The sequence below is a fragment of the Podarcis filfolensis genome, assembly GCF_964270895.1.
Source record: "Podarcis filfolensis genome assembly, chromosome: 2".
Lineage (NCBI taxonomy): Eukaryota > Metazoa > Chordata > Lepidosauria > Squamata > Lacertidae > Podarcis > Podarcis filfolensis.
Genome location: NC_139605.1, coordinates 116,015,567 through 116,032,106, shown reverse-complemented (window position 1 = coordinate 116,032,106; position 16,540 = coordinate 116,015,567). Strand labels below are relative to the sequence as shown.

Below are 16,540 nucleotides of genomic sequence, written 5' to 3'. Positions count from 1 at the left end.
ACTGATATAATAATAATAATAATAATAATAATAATAATAATAATTTATTTATTTATTTATTTATTTATACCCCACCACTCTGGGTGGCTCCCAGTCGAGTGTTAAAAACAATACAGCATTAAATATTTAAAACTTCCCTAAACAGGGCTGCCTTCAGATGTCTTTTAAAGAGAAGATAGCTGCTTATTTCCTTGACATCTGAAGGGAGGGCATTCCATAGGGTGGGCGCCACTACCAAGAAGGCCCTCTGTCTGGTTCCCTGTAACCTCACTTCTCGCAATGAGGGAACCGCCAGAAGGCCCTCGGCGCTGGATCTCATACTGATGAATTGGAAAAATAAAAACGTGGTTCCCTTCTACGATTGGATTGAAGGCTTATACGAACTTGCAACATATGAACCACTTGCATATAAACACAGGCTTGCCATGGACAAATTCAGTGACATTTGGAATCCATTCTTACAAATACTGTCATAGGTTAAGATCTGATGAAGTACAATAACAAGCTTGTAAAATATACAGCCCCCCCTTTATTTTTCCTTCAGTTTCCCTTTTGCTTTCTCTCTCTTTTATTTACGTCTCACCATGTTTAGCGCACATATAATTATGTACTTTTTATACTTTCAATAAAGATATAGAAAGAAAGAAAGAAAGAAAGAAAGAAAGAAAGAAAGAAAGAAAGAAAGAGAAAGATCTCCATTTAATTTTTTTTGAAGCTTTATAACTATTTTTTCAGAAATCCACCAAAAAAAATCAACACTTCCAATATGGGCTGCCATATGCCCGGGTGTCCCCAGACACATTGGCGGCTTTTCGGAAATTCCACCTGGACACCATTATTGATGGACGAATCCTGGCTATGTCCGGGAGATTCCAGACATATGGCAGCCTTAGTTAAAGGGGCTCTTTCTTAATTGCTTTGTAATGTAATACAAATGTAAACCTGACATGGGCCAGAGGAATGTCCATTTGCCTTACTCATAATGGCTCTCCTCGACTTCCTGTTTGACATCCATCTATCTAATGTTGACGCATCAATGGCATAAGAGTAGCTCCATACACCCCCACCCCTGCTGTTGTATTTCTTTGTCATGACTGCAAAAGAGAAGGCTTGCCTTGTGATGGCAGTGTTGTCCCAACAGACACCCGGAAGGAAAGAAAGCACCCTTTGATGACTAGTGTGCTATTTGTGCCGTGTATGAGAGTTGTTCATCTGGTACAGAAAGCAGAAGAAAGCCATTTTTAAACTGATTATATATTCCAACCACTGTGAACAGTTCTGCTGCAAACTAATTGGAGCAAAATCCAGTTTAAGGTTCATCTGTGTGGAGGCATTCTGTGAATGGCTAAACTCAGAATTCTGAATACCGGCAAAAAACTACAGTTCCCAGAATTATTCTCTAGGAAGTGGGGGAGAGGGGTTGCCTTTGCTGTTAAGCTTGTATTTATGCCCTGAGGGTCGCTGCCCTTCGGTCTTTCCCCACTCTAACCACAAAGACTAGAAGCTTGCACAGTTTGTGAGATGACGATCACATGGGGTAGAAACCAAGGTATGCTCAGTTTTGAAATGTCTTCCAGATTAACTACTTTTGAACTTAAATTGTGCATTACAAGAATAATGGGATCTGCTATACAGGGCAAAGCAGAGACATCACCTTGCCAACAAAGGTCCGTATAGTAAAAGCTACGGTTTTCCCAGTAGTGATGTGTGGAAGTGAGAGCTGGACCATAAAGAAGGCTGATCGCCGAAGAATTGATGCTTTTGAATTATGGTGCTGGAGGAGACTCTTGAGAGTCCCATGGACTGCAAGAAGATCAAACCTATCCATTCTGAAGGAAATCAGCCCTGAGTGCTCACTGAAAGGACAGATCCTGAAGCTGAGGCTCCAATACTTTGGCCACCTCATGAGAAGAGAAGACTCCTTGGAAAAGACCCTGATGCTGGGAAAGATGGAGGGCACAAGGAGAAGGGGACAACAGAGGACGAGATGGTTGGACAGTGTTCTCGAAGCTACCAGCATGAGTTTGACCAAACTGCGGGAGGCAGTGGAAGACAGGAGTGCCTGGTGTGCTCTGGTCCATGGGGTCACAAAGAGTTGGACACAACTAAACGACTAAACAACAACAACAACAACATACAGGGCTGTGCTTAGAGTTAGGAAGTGGATGCTAAAATTTGCCACAGCCTTCCCCCAACTGGTCCTCTCCAGATGTATTGCAGCAGCATTATTATTATTATTATTATTATTATTATTATTATTATTATTATTATTATTAAATTACATTTTTATACTGCCCTTCGTCCAAGATCCCAGGTTGGTTTATAATATAAAAACACAAAAATACATAGCACAGTAACAAACTAAAACAATAACACACACACACGAGTTTATAATTAATTAATTAGGCAAAGAAGAAGAGTTTGGATTTGATATCCCACTTTATCACTACCCAAAGGAGTCTCAAAGCGGCTAACATTCTCCTTTCCCTTCCTCCCCCACAACAAACACTCTGTGAGGTGAGTGGGGCTGAGAGACTTCAGAGAAGTGTGACTAGCCCAAGGTCACCCAGCAGCAGCAGGTGGAGGAGCGGAGACGCGAACCCGGTTCCCCAGATTACAAGTCTACCGCTCTTGACCACTACACCACACTGGCTCTACACCACACAAAGGCCTGGGAGAAAAGGAATATTTTTGCCTGACACCTAAAAATATCTAACAAAGGCACCGAGTGAACCTCCTAGGGGAGAGCATTCCACAACCAGGGACGCCACCACAGAAAAGGCCCGTTCTCTTGTTGCTGCCCCATGGACCTCTCATGGAGGAGGCACACAAAGAAGGGCCTCCGATGATGATTGCAAGGTCCGGGTCGGTTCTTACTATTGCTCATGCCAGATGGGGGTGATGGGAAGCATCTGAAGGGCGCCGGGTTGGGGAAGGCTCTTTCACCCAAATTCTTTTTGCCCCACAGGTTCTTCATGAGGGGCAGTTTTCCAAGCTGTGGCAAGGAACATTCCGCCAGCAGCCTGTGGCCATCAAAGCCTTCCCCGCGTTGTGCTACCGGCAATTTGCATCTGAGTGGGCTGTGCACAGCCTCCCGCTGATGAGCCATGACAACGTTGTGCAGTTTCTGGCTGCCGGGTGTGGAGGACCACACAAGGAACAGGGGGGCCTCCTGGTGCTGACACTGTACCCGCTGGTGAGTTCCATACTAGGGATATGATTCAGGTTGTGCCCAAGCAATGGTGCACACAAGTGGCAATTTATACATGTGTGTCTGGAGCAAATATTTGCCTGCATAGCTGCAGTTCCCTGACAATAGCATAATGCACAAACATTATTTGCCTGATTACAAGCACAGCACGTTGTATTTTATGTGCTTACCTTCTTGTTGGAAGTTTGGAATCCCTCCTGGACAAAATTCAGCCCCATTGGGATCTCACCTTGCTCTTTCTAAAAATCACATTTCTAGGCCGTAAGACTATGAGGAAATGTTTGGAAATGGGTTGGCAGTGTCTGATGAAATTCCAAATACCAGAGAAGAATGAGTAGGGATAGCAGGATCTGCTCCAGGATCTCCTCTTCAACCATGAGCAGAAATCCCCCACTCATACCCCCTCTTCTCTTTCCAAGGTTTTGCGAAAGAACAAAACCAAAACAAGAACCCCAAATTATCTGAAAGCCTGAATGTCGGAAGCAGAATGTATGGTTGTGCAGACAAATCCTTCGTATGCTTAGTATGCGTAATTAATTCTGTGCTGTAAACGTCAAATCCTACAGCTCTGCTGTAGCCCTCAGGTCTTGCTTTTTTCTTTTCTTTTAAAAATTATGCTAGAAATTGGGGGTCGTCTTATACACGGATAGTGGAGAGGTGGGACAGGCGGTTGGTAGCTGCCGCGAGCTGGAGGTTGTCGGCAGCGTTTTTGTGGGTGATTGGTGTGTGCAGCAAGGTCCGGCTGCTGCAGCAATTGGGCGGGCGATTGGCTCCTGCTTTTGGTGAGCGTGCATACAGTTGGTGGCTTCATTAATGTATGTGCAATTTGCTGTGGCAGTTCTGTGGGTAAGCACCCTTCAGCAACCCTGGGCAACCTCCCCCCCCCCCCAAAAAAGCTGAACAACTCAGGGCAATCTCCCTCCATTTTCTCAGTTTGGAGTCTCGAAAAAGACTTATACACGGTGGCATGTTATGCACAAAAAAATACGGTAACTTGTGACTGACAGGGCATGGGATAGCCATACCTGAAAGTAGCTCCGGGCAGGGGGAGGGATGTCAACAGATGATCAAGAGGCAAAGTTGTATTGGGTCACGCCAGGGAAAGCAGTTAAAGGAGTACAGTAAAGGTAAAGGGACCCCTGACTTAGGTCCAATTGCAAACGACTCTGGGGTTGCGGCGCTCCTCTCGTTTTATTGGCTGGCGTACAGCTTCCAGGTCATTTGGCCAGCATGACTAAGCCACTTCTGGCAAACCAGAGCAGCGCACGGAAACGCCGTTTACCTTCCTGCCGGAGCGGTACCTATTTATCTACTTACACTTTGATGTGCTTTCAAACTGCTAGGTTGGCAGGAGCAGGGATTCGAACCACCGACCTTCTGATCACCAAGCCCTAGGCTCTGTGGTTTAGACCACAGCACCACCGGCATTCCTCTAAAGGAGTATAGTAGTCCCCAGCTAAGGCCTTATTCTCACAGTCAGCAGTCTTCTCAGTTCTGCAATTCTCACACACTTGCAGTTGTCGGACTGCTCTAGTTTATGTGCATTGAGTTGCCTGGTGCTTTCTTCACAGGGGTCCCTACGGCATTTCCTCATGCAACATGTTTGTTCCTGGGACGTCACTCTCAAGCTAGGGTCCTCCCTCGCCAAGGGCCTTGCTTTCTTACACAAGGAGCTGTGGAAGGAAGGTAAGAGGCAGTGGGCCCAGGGGTGCTCATCATCATCATCATCATCATCATCATCATCATCATCATGTGTTTCATTGTTCCTTAGATGTATGGGAAGGGGCGGTACCTCTGGTGGGGAACATGTTGTGCTCCTTCTGGGTAGTTTGTCCACCAACGTTCTCATTGCTCCAATCTGTGGCTCCAAGAAGCTGTGAGCGACAGCAGCCACCCCGTGGGAACAGCTGTGACTAGCTGGCTAAACCAGGTGAGGGCAGCTGATGGGTCTTAAACGGTGAGTTAGGGATTCCCCTGCATGCAAGGACAGGATCCAGTGGAAGGAGCGAGCAAAGCCAATAGTGGGCCCAATGGACAAGAAGGTGCTTTCTGCACAAGCTGTTGAGGGTCATGTTATAAGAAAAACTGCTCCTTTTCCCTTATGGGGTATTCTGGAGCCCATATAGAGTTCTTAAGTAGGTTCCCTATCGGTAGGAGAAAATAACAGAGGCCAACCAGAATATACTGAGAAGCAAAGCAGCTAGTAAGCCTGGTCTCTATTAAAGGAACTGTTGCAACAGGGTCCCCACTCACCACATGCAGGAGGGAGGAGAACCCTGAACTATGGTGCGCAAGCCCTTATATAGACTTTTGAAATTGCCCACCCTGTAGCCCAAGACCACCACCCCTAAATATCATACATACATCACAGAAGGAGGCAGTGGCGTAGGGTGGGTTGTCAGCACCCGGGGCAAGGCAAGTAATTTGCGCCCCCTAACCCGTGGATTTGCGCCCCCTAACCCTAACCCCCAGATGTTGCGCCCGGTGTGGCCGGCCCCCCCTGCACCCCCCACGCTACGCCACTGGAAGGAGGCGGTCTACAGCAGAAATACACCACAGGAGGCGGTCTACAGCAGAAATCCTGCTTGCCAATATACCTGATAATGGTCACTGATTGCATTGCCTGGGCAGACTGGCCATTCTTTTGTGATGGTTAATATTTTAGTTCCTGAATCCAGGTCACAGGCTCACCCTATTCACACGCAAATACGCCCTTAAAACAGGCTTTGCAAGCAAAAAGACAATGGGAAGGCTTTCCCCATTTCCCTCCCTTACTGCAGAGGAATATTTGAGGTCATTGGGAGAGTCAGAATGGCTTCAGGATTGCTCTGCCATGCTATTTCAGAAACATGGTTCATATATTTAGATATGTGTGCATTTATGAATATTCTATATTTGAGACCTTAAAATTCTTATAACAGTCGGATGGGACTCATCAACCTGGGAAAGTCGCCTGTCTACCTGAGATCTTTTAAATGGGAATGCTTGGGGGTCAAACCTTTTCCCATGAAACCCTGTTTCTTCCTCTCTCTGCTTTCTCCCCACTGCTCATTGTCTTGATAAGTTCATGGTGGGTGAAGCCTGAGCTTTGGGTCAGCCATGCCACCGCTAACACCCTTTGTCTTGGTACCAGGCCTGTATAAACCTGGGGTGGCACACCGAGACCTGAGCAGCCAGAATGTGCTGGTGCGGGAGGACAGGACCTGCGTCATCACAGATTTCGGCCTCGCCATGACCTTGCCTACGCGCCACGAGGCGTGGAGAGAGGGTCCCACAGAAGGCATTGTCCGCAAGGTACCTGCATCGCTAAGGGGTTGAACGGAACGAGAAGCAGTTTGGAGAGGGGTAGCATCAAGGCTTGGCAATATCGGGGCACGAGAAGATAGTGGGGGTGGCAATTGCAGGGCTGCTCAACCATTAGACAGAGGGAGCTGCTTCATGCGGGAGATGTTGCGGGGACAAAGCAGCAGAAAAGCGATAGAGGACACAGCTATGTGCCACGTGACATAAATATTGATTCTATAAGCTGCCTTGGAACTGGGCTGCGTAGGGCAAGGGAGTCCTCAGTGCTTTGCAAAACTTACTGCCTGCTGCTCTGGCTAAGGAAATTGCTCAAAATACGCAAAGTCTGCTTCCTTTATTCAGTTCACAGAATATACTTCCTTTTCACATTTACACCTCAACTTTCCTCCAAGCCACTCAGTTTTCTCTCCTGCTGTATTTTAATTGCTGCAACCTGCCCTGGGACTTTAGGGTGAAGGGCAGGTAATAAATTGTAGTGATAACAGCAGCAACAACAACCCTGTGAGGTAGTTTAGGCTGAGAGAGCAGAACAGGCCCATCATCACCATGTGATTCTTTTCAGCAGGGGTTTGAAGTCAAGTCTCTCTCTGGCTGGAAGACAGAACTCTAAAACATGATGCCTTTATCATCTTGGTTGCCCTCCTCTGCACACGTTCCAGCTTGTCAGCATCCTTCTTAAACTGTGGTGCCCAGAATTGGACACCGTATTTCTAGTGTGGTCTGACTAAGGCAGAATAGAGCGGTACTATTACTTCCCTTGATCTGGGCACAATCCTTCTGCTGATGCAGCCTAGAATAGCATTAGCCTTTTTTGCTGCTGCATCACACTGTTGACTCATGTTCAGCTTGTGGTCCACCAAAACCCCTAGATGCTTTCCACATGTACTGCTAGCAAGCCAGGTATCCCCCACCCTATATTTGTGCGTCTGGTTCTTCCTGCCCATGTGCAGAACCTTACATTTGTCCCTATTGAAATTCATTTTGTTAGCTTGCGCCCAGTTCTCCCATCTGTTAAGGTCATTTTGAATTCTAATTCTGTCTTCTGCAGCATTGAGTACCCCTCCCAGTTAGGTGTCACCTGCAAATTTGATGAGCATCCCCTCAATTCTTTCCATTTAGCTTAGGCCCAGGGTGTACAAAGGCAGGATGTGCCCACTCTGAGCATAGCCATTTCCTATCCAAAGCTTGCATTAAGCAGCTGGTGTCATAATTCACCCACATTCTCCCTAGGCAGGGGCTCCACGCTACATGGCTCCTGAAATTCTGGACGAGAGCTTGAACCTGCAAGACTTGGGCTCGGCACTGAGGCAGGCTGACGTCTACTCCATGGCACTGGTGCTGTGGGAAAGCCTGATGAGATGCTCTGCACTCTTCCCAGGTAAGCAAACGAGAGAGAGGATGAGAGAGACAGCCTAGCACTGCTCATCCACAGCCCCAAATGTCATCACGCCATTACAGGACACGGGTGGCGCTGTGGTCTAAACCACTGAGCCTCTTGGGCTTGCCAATCAGAAGGTCGGCGGTTCGAATCTGCATGTCAGGGTGAGCTCCCGTTGCCCTGTCCCAGCGCCTGCTAACCTAGCAGTTTGAAAGCACACCAGTGCAAGTAGGTAAATAGGTACCACTGCGGTGGGAAGGTAAACGGCATTTCTGTGTGCTCTGGTTTCCGTCACAGTGTCCCGTTGCACCAGAAGCGGTTTAGTTATGCTGGCCACATGACCTGGAAAGCTGTCTGGGGACAAACACTGGCTCCCTCAGCCTGAAAGCCTTGCAACCCCATAGTCACTTTTGACTGGACTTAACCGTCCAGGGGTCCTTCACCTTTTTTCATCACCCCATGCATCTTTTTATCAACATTATTCCTATTTCTGGGCGCTTCCAGGCTGTCTCTATTTTGGGGTGGGATTCGGTCACATACCGGCAAATTCGGGTTGTGCAGTTAGAGAGGAGGGTATGTCACAACAGAGCCACCAAAACACTAGACATTTTGCGATAAGGAGGATAACACATCGTCTAACCTCACTGCAAATAAATCCAATAGCTGACTATTGTCTAATCTCCCTGCAAACAAGTCTGGGGGAAGGCCCAATGAACAGGTCATCTGGAAGCAGCCTCTGTCGTTCTGCAAAAAATGTTTGTAGCTTTTCACAAATGCAACAAGCCAACAAATGGTGAGGCTGAACACAGAGCATTGCAGCTTTGGCAGCTTCTGGCTCGCTCCCCTCCTGCTCCACCTTGGAGAGTTCAAAAAGCTCTCATGGAGCAAGTGTTCTTTTAACTCCTAAAGCCCTTGCCCATGGCTGCAGAGTGGTCTGGCTCTCTTGCACACTGGCAGTCAGCAGCGTCAGTGACAAGTCTGTGTGCTCTCCAGACAGGGCCGGCCTGAGACCTTTTGGTGCCTGAGGCAAGACGTGCCACCAATGCTTCCCTGTCCCCAAGATCTGGGCCCACGCCCTGGTGGGGTGAGAGGAGTATCCTTCCTGAGGAGGGTTGCTTCAATGGTGCACTGGCCATGCCAGGGCAGCAAGCTAGCTTAGGGGCTGCAGGGCAGACCACAATGATGCACCTTTCTAGAGACTTTCCACCCCTCAAAATTAGCCGCCTGAGGCAGCTGCCGCACTCTGCCTCCAGGTAGAGCCGGCCCTGCTTCCGGATGCTGTTGGGCTCCATCTCCCATCAGCCCCAGCCAGCAGAGCCAATGGGCAGGAATGATGGACTCCAGCAACACCTGCAGGGCCACAGATTCCTCATTCCTGCTCTATAGCTATTTGATCCGCTGGCACTGTTAGGAGGTGGTTCTGCTCCCTGAGGCATACTGCCACCTGGTTTGCAGATGCTCCCGCCTTGTTACAGTGGCCTCAACTTCCACCTCAAGGTCCCACTGCCAGATGCAGGGAAACAGGATGGCTTCTGAAGTGAGGGTGATGGTGTGGATTGTGCTACCACCTGGTGACAGTTCCAGGGCATGGCATGCTGTTGATGAAAAACAAGCGTTTTCTGCTCACGCACTCAGCTTTTGGGACGGGATTGAGCTCCTGGCGTGAGGGTATCTTGGGAGGGTTGCCATATGCCTAGAATTTCCTGGACATAGCCAGAAACAGTGTCCTGGCGGGAATCGGAAATCACCATGTCAGAAGTGTAGATGTTGGTGAATTTCCTTAAAAATAGCTGTGTCCAGATTTTCACTTTTTGAAATATGGCAACCCTATACAGTGGTACCTCTGGATGCAAACAGGATCCGTTCCAGAGCCCCGTTCACATCCTGAAGTAAACGCAACCCACACCTGTGCGTGCGCGGGTTGCAGTTCGCCGCTTCTGCGCATGCGTGTGACGTCGTTTTGACCGTCTGCGCATGCGTGAGCGGTGAAACCCGGAAGTAACACGTTCCGTTACTTCCGGGTCGCCGCGGAGCACAACCCAAAAGCACTCAACCTGAAGCAACTTCAACCCGAGGTATGACTGTATCTTGGTATTCACGCTATCTCCCATTCTTGCACAGTTTCCTTGATCCTCTCCCTCTCTCTATTCTTCAGACGTTTATATTCCTGACAAGAGCCTTCTCACTTTACCTTGAGAGTTGTCCTGTTCATCAGCCTTGTGAGTCATGGCTTTGCTGAGTCACAACATGGTTGGCACCTGGAGTCCCTGGCCTGTTGCTAGGGCCCGGGGCCCTGGGGCCCCACCGCTAAAGCCTGCCCTGAGCCTCAGTTTTACAGTGCTTAAGGTGTGGAAGCAGCCAAACCTAAGAAGTGCATATTCTTGCTAGTTAGCATGAGGAGGAGTTAGTTCTACAGAGCTGTATTGCTGATAGGCAGACTATAATATATAGACTCAGACTATAGAAATACAATTGGTAGAGAGGGCTCTGTGTGATGTCATTTCCCCTTCTCTCCTGGAAAGGAAGGAGCATATAGTGCTTCCTGTTCCTCTCTCACTTCCTTTTGATCAGCCATGAGGGCAGCCATGTCTTGTGCTTGCTCCATCTCCTGGCACATGCCTGACACTGGTTATACTGTAAACATAAGTATTTTGCTTGCATAGGTTTTACTGCTGCCATTGCTGTGAACTGATGCATATAGTAAGTAAATCTCAATTTTAAACTTACTTTACAAGTTTTTGCCTAATTCTTTGTTAAGCAGGGTGAGAAGGGGGAAGGAAACCAGATTACTTTCTTAGCTTCACGTGCTCAAAACAATTCCTGTGCTTTTAATTTTGCTGCCAAGGATGGGATTTTGAAACTATTCAACCCACACACATAGGTGCCTGAAGGGATAAGTTGCAATTAATAGATCCTCTTCTGCCCATGAAAACCCATCCCACACAGGGAGCACCAGGAAGCGTGGAGCCACCATTCAAATGTATTTATTATTTATTAAATTTCTATACTGCCCTATATCTGCAGGCCTCTTAAATTTCCTACAATGACCCAGAATGATTGCTATGGGAAGGGCATTGTAGCAGATTTAAACGGCAGCTCCACACTACCTGGTTCTCATTGATGAGCTGCTGCCCATCATCACCAGGTAAGCCTGCCATTGGGCCTGTTCACTGGCAAAGCAGAGGGATCCCAAGAGAGCACTTTGTCCTCTCAAAACTGGAGCTGGCCCAGAGTGTGTACCCAGGAGGGGCAGGGATGCCATCAGTGATGTCAAAGGCCAGTCGTATGGTAGTTGCTGCCAGTAGCTAAGAGGGATCAGGGCCCAAAGCAGTGGCGGTTGGGGTGTCTGTGTGGTGTGAGCACAATAGCAGGAGTACCTAGTTGGGTCTACTGCTGTGTCCGCACCGCACTGGATTCCTTGCCCTCCTGGTTACCAGCAGTAAGCAACACTACCCTGCTTCAGGCCACAACTATCAAAGGTACCATCCAATGTTTGTGCATGACACTCACCAAGGATATTCAAGACAGGAACCGCAATACACAGCAGCTCCACTAGTTGGGCAAAGAAGGACTCCCCACCCCCACCCCAGTAAATATGTGGGAGCTTGAATGCTGGGAACATGCCATATCCTCCAAGCTGAAGTGCTTCCGTGAGGGAAGATGTCTGTTTTTTGGCTCTACCTACCCAGTGCCAGATTTACGTACAGGCATACCTTGGGTTGAAGTTGCTTCAGGTTGAGCATTTTTGGGTTGTGCTCCGCGGCGACCAAGAAGTAACGGAACATGTTACTTCCGGGTTTCGCCACTCGCGCATGAGCAGATAGTCAAAATGACGTCACGCGCATGCACAGAAGCGGCGAATCGTGACCCGCAGACGTGGGTTGCGTTCACTTCAGGATGCGAACGGGGCTCTGGAATGGATCCTGTTCGTATCCAGAGGTACCATTGTATAAGCTAAACAAGCTATAGCTTAGGGCTCCACTCTCTTGTGGCCCCCCAAAAAATGAAAGGAAAAAAACCTGGATGCACATTTCCAATTGTATTTCAGTTCAACAATTACTTTAATAAAATACCTATTATTTTTTGTGTGCAAATGGCTTTAGATACCTATTAGGTCCATAAATTACCATATAGCATATATTCAACACAATTTGTTGTTGACAAAGGACAGCTGGACATATAAATGGCCCCATTACCTTCAGTAGCTTTAGGGCCTTATCAAGCCTAAATCTGGCCCTGTACCTACCACTGCTATTTGGGTTAGTAGAGTGATTACGCCTCAAAAACCAGACTACAGGCACTTTATGCAGTTCCTGCATGAAAGCTTAAAAAAAAAATCCTTTCCACTTGGTGGCACTCAACACAGTAACTATAACACTGGATAACTTCTGTGATTTGTTTTTTTAAAATGAATATTTATTCAATTTTCCAATTTTATACAAACACAAAAAGAAAAAGAAAAATATTAAAAACAAATCAATTTCGATATCAATTTTTCGATAACATGTTTCTTTGACTTCCTCATACCTCCCCTTCTTGTTTTCTAGTTCAAATTGTTAATCCAGCAAATCCTAATCTCTTAACATTCCTTTTAACTAACACCTAATTTTCCAATCAACTTTTTAAATTTTATAACTTAAACAATATTAATCCCAGTTCTTTTTATCATAACAGCTAGAGACCACATAAGTTCAATCCAGCATCTTTCAAAGTTCATTAATTTTGCAATATTTCTGTAAATAGTGCTTAAATTTCTTCCAATTAGTCCTTAAATTTCTTCCAATTAAAAGATAACTTCTGTGATTTGACCTAACTCACAGCAGGGCTGAGAGATGCTGGCATGGACACGCACTCGCCCTCACACAACTAGGCTGAGCTCACTGAAAGCCGTTTCAGACGTTACAGCTGCCATGCGGAAATAATATTTAGCAGTCTCTGAACGGGGGTTCTGAAGTATGAACAGGTTCTAGATTGTGGGGTGCTGGTAGTGCAGTGAGCCTGCTGTGCTGACAAGATGGAAATCGCCCGTCTTCAACCTCGCCGGCTTCTGCCTCTCTCCAGAAAACAGAGTCCCCGAGTTCCAGCTGGCCTATGAAGCAGAACTGGGCAGCAACCCTACATATAGTCAACTGCGGAGTCTGGCTGTGGTGGAAAGGGGTCGGCCGGCCATTCCAGCTGCTTGGAGGAGAATTGGTCAGGTAAGGTGAAGAAAGGTCTTTGCTCTTGTGAGAGGAATTTTGAGGTCTTAGATATATGTTTAAATGTTCATAAGCATACCAACCAAGCACATACATAGATCAGCATAGGAAGATCGACCTGGAACCATTTTGATTCCTAAACTGAGCAAATGTTTTCTCTGCAAGGTCAAAGTGGGAAACCTCCCATTGTCTCTTTCCTCACAAATCCTGTCTTAAGGGCACATTTAAGATATGAATAGGGTGTGAGGCTGTGACCTGGCCCAGGAACTAAGTATTTATCATTACAAAAGACTGGCCAGGCTCCCCAGGCAATCCAATCAAGTAACCTGCCAGACAGGAGATAAACAACGACAGGAGAAAAACAACATTCAAATTTCTGTTTTAAGACCGCCTTTTCTGTGATGTAGGTATGATGTATCTGAGGGGTGGTCTTAGGTTACACCCCTTCTGTGATGTATGTATGATGTTTCTGGGGGTGGTCTTGATCTTCAGGGTGGAAATTTCAAAAGTCTTTATAAGGCCTTGCATGCCTTTTTTCTGGGTCCCTCCTCCTCTCCTGCGAGTGAGGGGAGCACCCTGTTGCAACAGATCAATAAAGATCAAGCTTACGAGCTGCTTTGCTTCTCAATATTCTCTGGTTGGCCTCTGTTATCTTCTCCTACCAATAGGGAACCTGTGTAAGGACTCTATATGGGCTCTTGGATACCCCATAAGGGAAAAGGGCAATTTTTGTTTACAACACTCTCCCAAAGGGTCCTGCTTGAGAATCTGCTAAGGGTTTTGAAATCTTGGGGCGCCTGCAAAACGTCAGTATTTTGTGGGAGCGATTCAGTCGCGAACCAGAACTTTGGGTTTGCACAATTAAAGTGGATTCAAAGAGCTCTGCCGTTCTAGGGCAACAAATCTTGCCCCAGTGTTGCAGAGTCGTTCTTGGTTAAGGAATGATAATGAAAACTCGAACTGCGGGTGGGAGAGGAGGGAGGGAAGTGATTTTAATACGGAGGCAGAAAGGCTCGGAATCTCTCGCAGTTTATAGCAACTTTGCGAATCAGCCTACCGATATTAGCAGATGATTGAAACGAAAACATTGTCTGCCCACACGGAAGTATGTCAGTCGTACTGCAAAGAGGGTGACAAAATGGCTGCCAGTCTTTTTAAATATATAAAATGGCAGCCACTGTGTTACTTAGATGTCCTGCTTGCTAGCCATTAAAGTAGGGTTGTCATATTTCAAAAAGTGAAAATCCGGACACAAAGTTGTTGAGCAAAACTTGAAATCCGCCAAAGCCTAGACATCTAGACTTCTGACATCAGTTGCCATATGTCCAGATTTTCCCGGACATTTCAGCGATCTCCTGTTCCAACCTTTTCCCTGGCGGGGGGGCCAGCACAAAACCTTGGAGTCAGCTTGAGGTCAGCAAAAAGAGAATAAGAGCATTCATTTTAAGACAACCAGAGACCTTTCGGAAGCTGAAGATGGCAGAGATCTGGGAGCGAAGGTCTAAGGCAGGGATATGTACGGAGATAAGAATGGGAAGAGGGTGTGGCAAGCCTGAGGAAAACCTTGAAGGCAAAAGCAAGGACTGTTGAGCTGGAGGCGAGAGGAGGAAGAAAGCCAGTGGAGGGATGTGAAGAGGCCCATCTCACTTGCAGACAAATAGGTTGTTGTTTTTTTGCAGGCATGTTTAAAGGCAACATTTAATCTTCTGGAGCACATACAGTTCCAAACATCTGCCCCTGCAATGCCTTCCCACTCTAATGATTCTTCCAGTTCTCTGTGTCTCCTGACACCCATTGCCGCTTCTCTGTGTTTCTCCCTAGGCTGCTGCCTGTCTACAGGAGCTCCTCGAGGACTGCTGGGATCCTGAACCAGAGGCTCGCTTGCAAGCTGAATGTGCCCATCAGAGGCTGCAGAAGCTGTATGCTGAGGGCCTTGTGAAAGAGTTGTGACAAGGCTGAAACACATTATGCTTCACAGTCTGTTTACCTAGACATCAGCCCTTGCTTAAAATACCGTATTTTTTGCACCATAACACTCACTTTTTTCCTCCTAAAAAGTAAGGGGAAATGTCTGTGCGTGTTATGGAGGGAATGCCTACGGGTGGCATGCCTACGGATTTTCCTCCTCTAAAAACTACATGCGTGTTATGGTCGAGTGCGTGTTATAGAGCGAAAAATACGGTAGTTCTTTTGCCTTTTGTCAAGAATAAGCGGCCATGAAGGAAAGTCCCACCAAGCATGGCTTCTCACCATGATTTTGGACCTCATCAGAGTGGAATGGATGTGTTTCTTTTCCTTTGTTTTTATAAACCTTGTCCACTTAATCAACTCAATGAGCTCTGTCCACTTAGTCAACTTGAATTGCACTTGTTTACCAGTGGGTCCCAGCCTGCATCTTGTCTCATCCAGCCATTCTTGGGCTCTCAATCACTTGAATCTTCCCATTCCTACATCACTTCCTGCAGCGCTGCAAAAGCCATTTATATACTATGACTTGGGCTGGGAACCTAGGCATATTTTCCTAGGAGTACGGATCACTGGGACTTAATTTCTTAGTAGATTTACATAGGACTGCCGTGGAAGATGCCCAAAATGAAGAAACTGGTACTGGGCACAGAATTCAGGATCCTAAGAATGTCTGTTTTCTGTCAAGCAAAATACAAGTCCCTATCCTTTCATGCAGTAAAAATAGGCTTAAAAGGATATGTGCAATGGCTAGTTAAGGGAGGGCTGATGGGTGGGCTTCAGTGCTCAGTGGAGCTTCTTGCCTCTCTTTGTCCAGCAGCAATAAAACAAATATATGCACATTTGCCACAAACAAAATAAGTTTATACAAGGCATTTGGCCTGATACCCTAGATAACTGCTGCCAGGACTTCAAAGTCCTTCACATATTGCTGGTACTCAAAGATTTGGCAAATTGCCCTCTTTGAACTAAACGTGTCCAAAGGGCAGAGTTTGAATGACCATTTTTTGCTATATAGCATGATTTTATTTCTTACACAAATATTGAGGCACATTGTCCCCCAGTATCATTGGTATATGCAAAATGCCTGGCTCATCTGAGACTTTGTGGAATCTTTATTCTTAATAATGATGGAACTCCCAGGTGGAGAATACTTTTATTTTTATATATCTTGTAAAGGGAATCGTTCTATGAGTCAGTACTTTGTTATTATCCCTCTGAAGCTGAGCTGTATCTTTGTGCTTTTGTCCCTCCTGGCTGTGACGTTTTATGGTTTACATTTTTTATTCTTTGTTTTCTCTCTCTTTTTGTAATGTTTGCACTTTTTAAAACAAAATCAATAAAATATTAAATATACAAAGTCCTTCACATGCATCATCTTAATTATTTAAGTATATATATATATATATATATATATATATATATATATATATTATGGCCAGATAGTAGCTTATGTTCCCTGAATGAAATTAAGTAATGAAATTA

General features: G+C 46.4%; 1 protein-coding gene across 3 annotated transcripts in view; it reads left to right on the top strand.

The window, feature by feature from the left end:
* The window catches only part of AMHR2 (anti-Mullerian hormone receptor type 2), a 119,874-nt gene that overhangs the window by 20,863 nt on the left and 82,471 nt on the right, over window positions 1–16,540 (top strand). For 2 of the 3 annotated variants that reach the window (XM_083599299.1, XM_083599298.1), the window contains exons 5-10: window positions 2,969–3,196; window positions 4,783–4,897; window positions 6,345–6,505; window positions 7,745–7,892; window positions 12,954–13,090; window positions 14,912–16,418. In XM_083599299.1, coding sequence (XP_083455425.1) covers window positions 2,969–3,196; window positions 4,783–4,897; window positions 6,345–6,505; window positions 7,745–7,892; window positions 12,954–13,090; window positions 14,912–15,040 — 918 coding nt within the window. In that variant the 3' untranslated portion in view covers window positions 15,041–16,418. Of the gene's footprint in view, window positions 1–2,968; window positions 3,197–4,782; window positions 4,898–6,344; window positions 6,506–7,744; window positions 7,893–12,953; window positions 13,135–14,911; window positions 16,419–16,540 lie in introns of those variants that run through there. The other variant, XM_083599300.1, reaches the window with a different exon arrangement.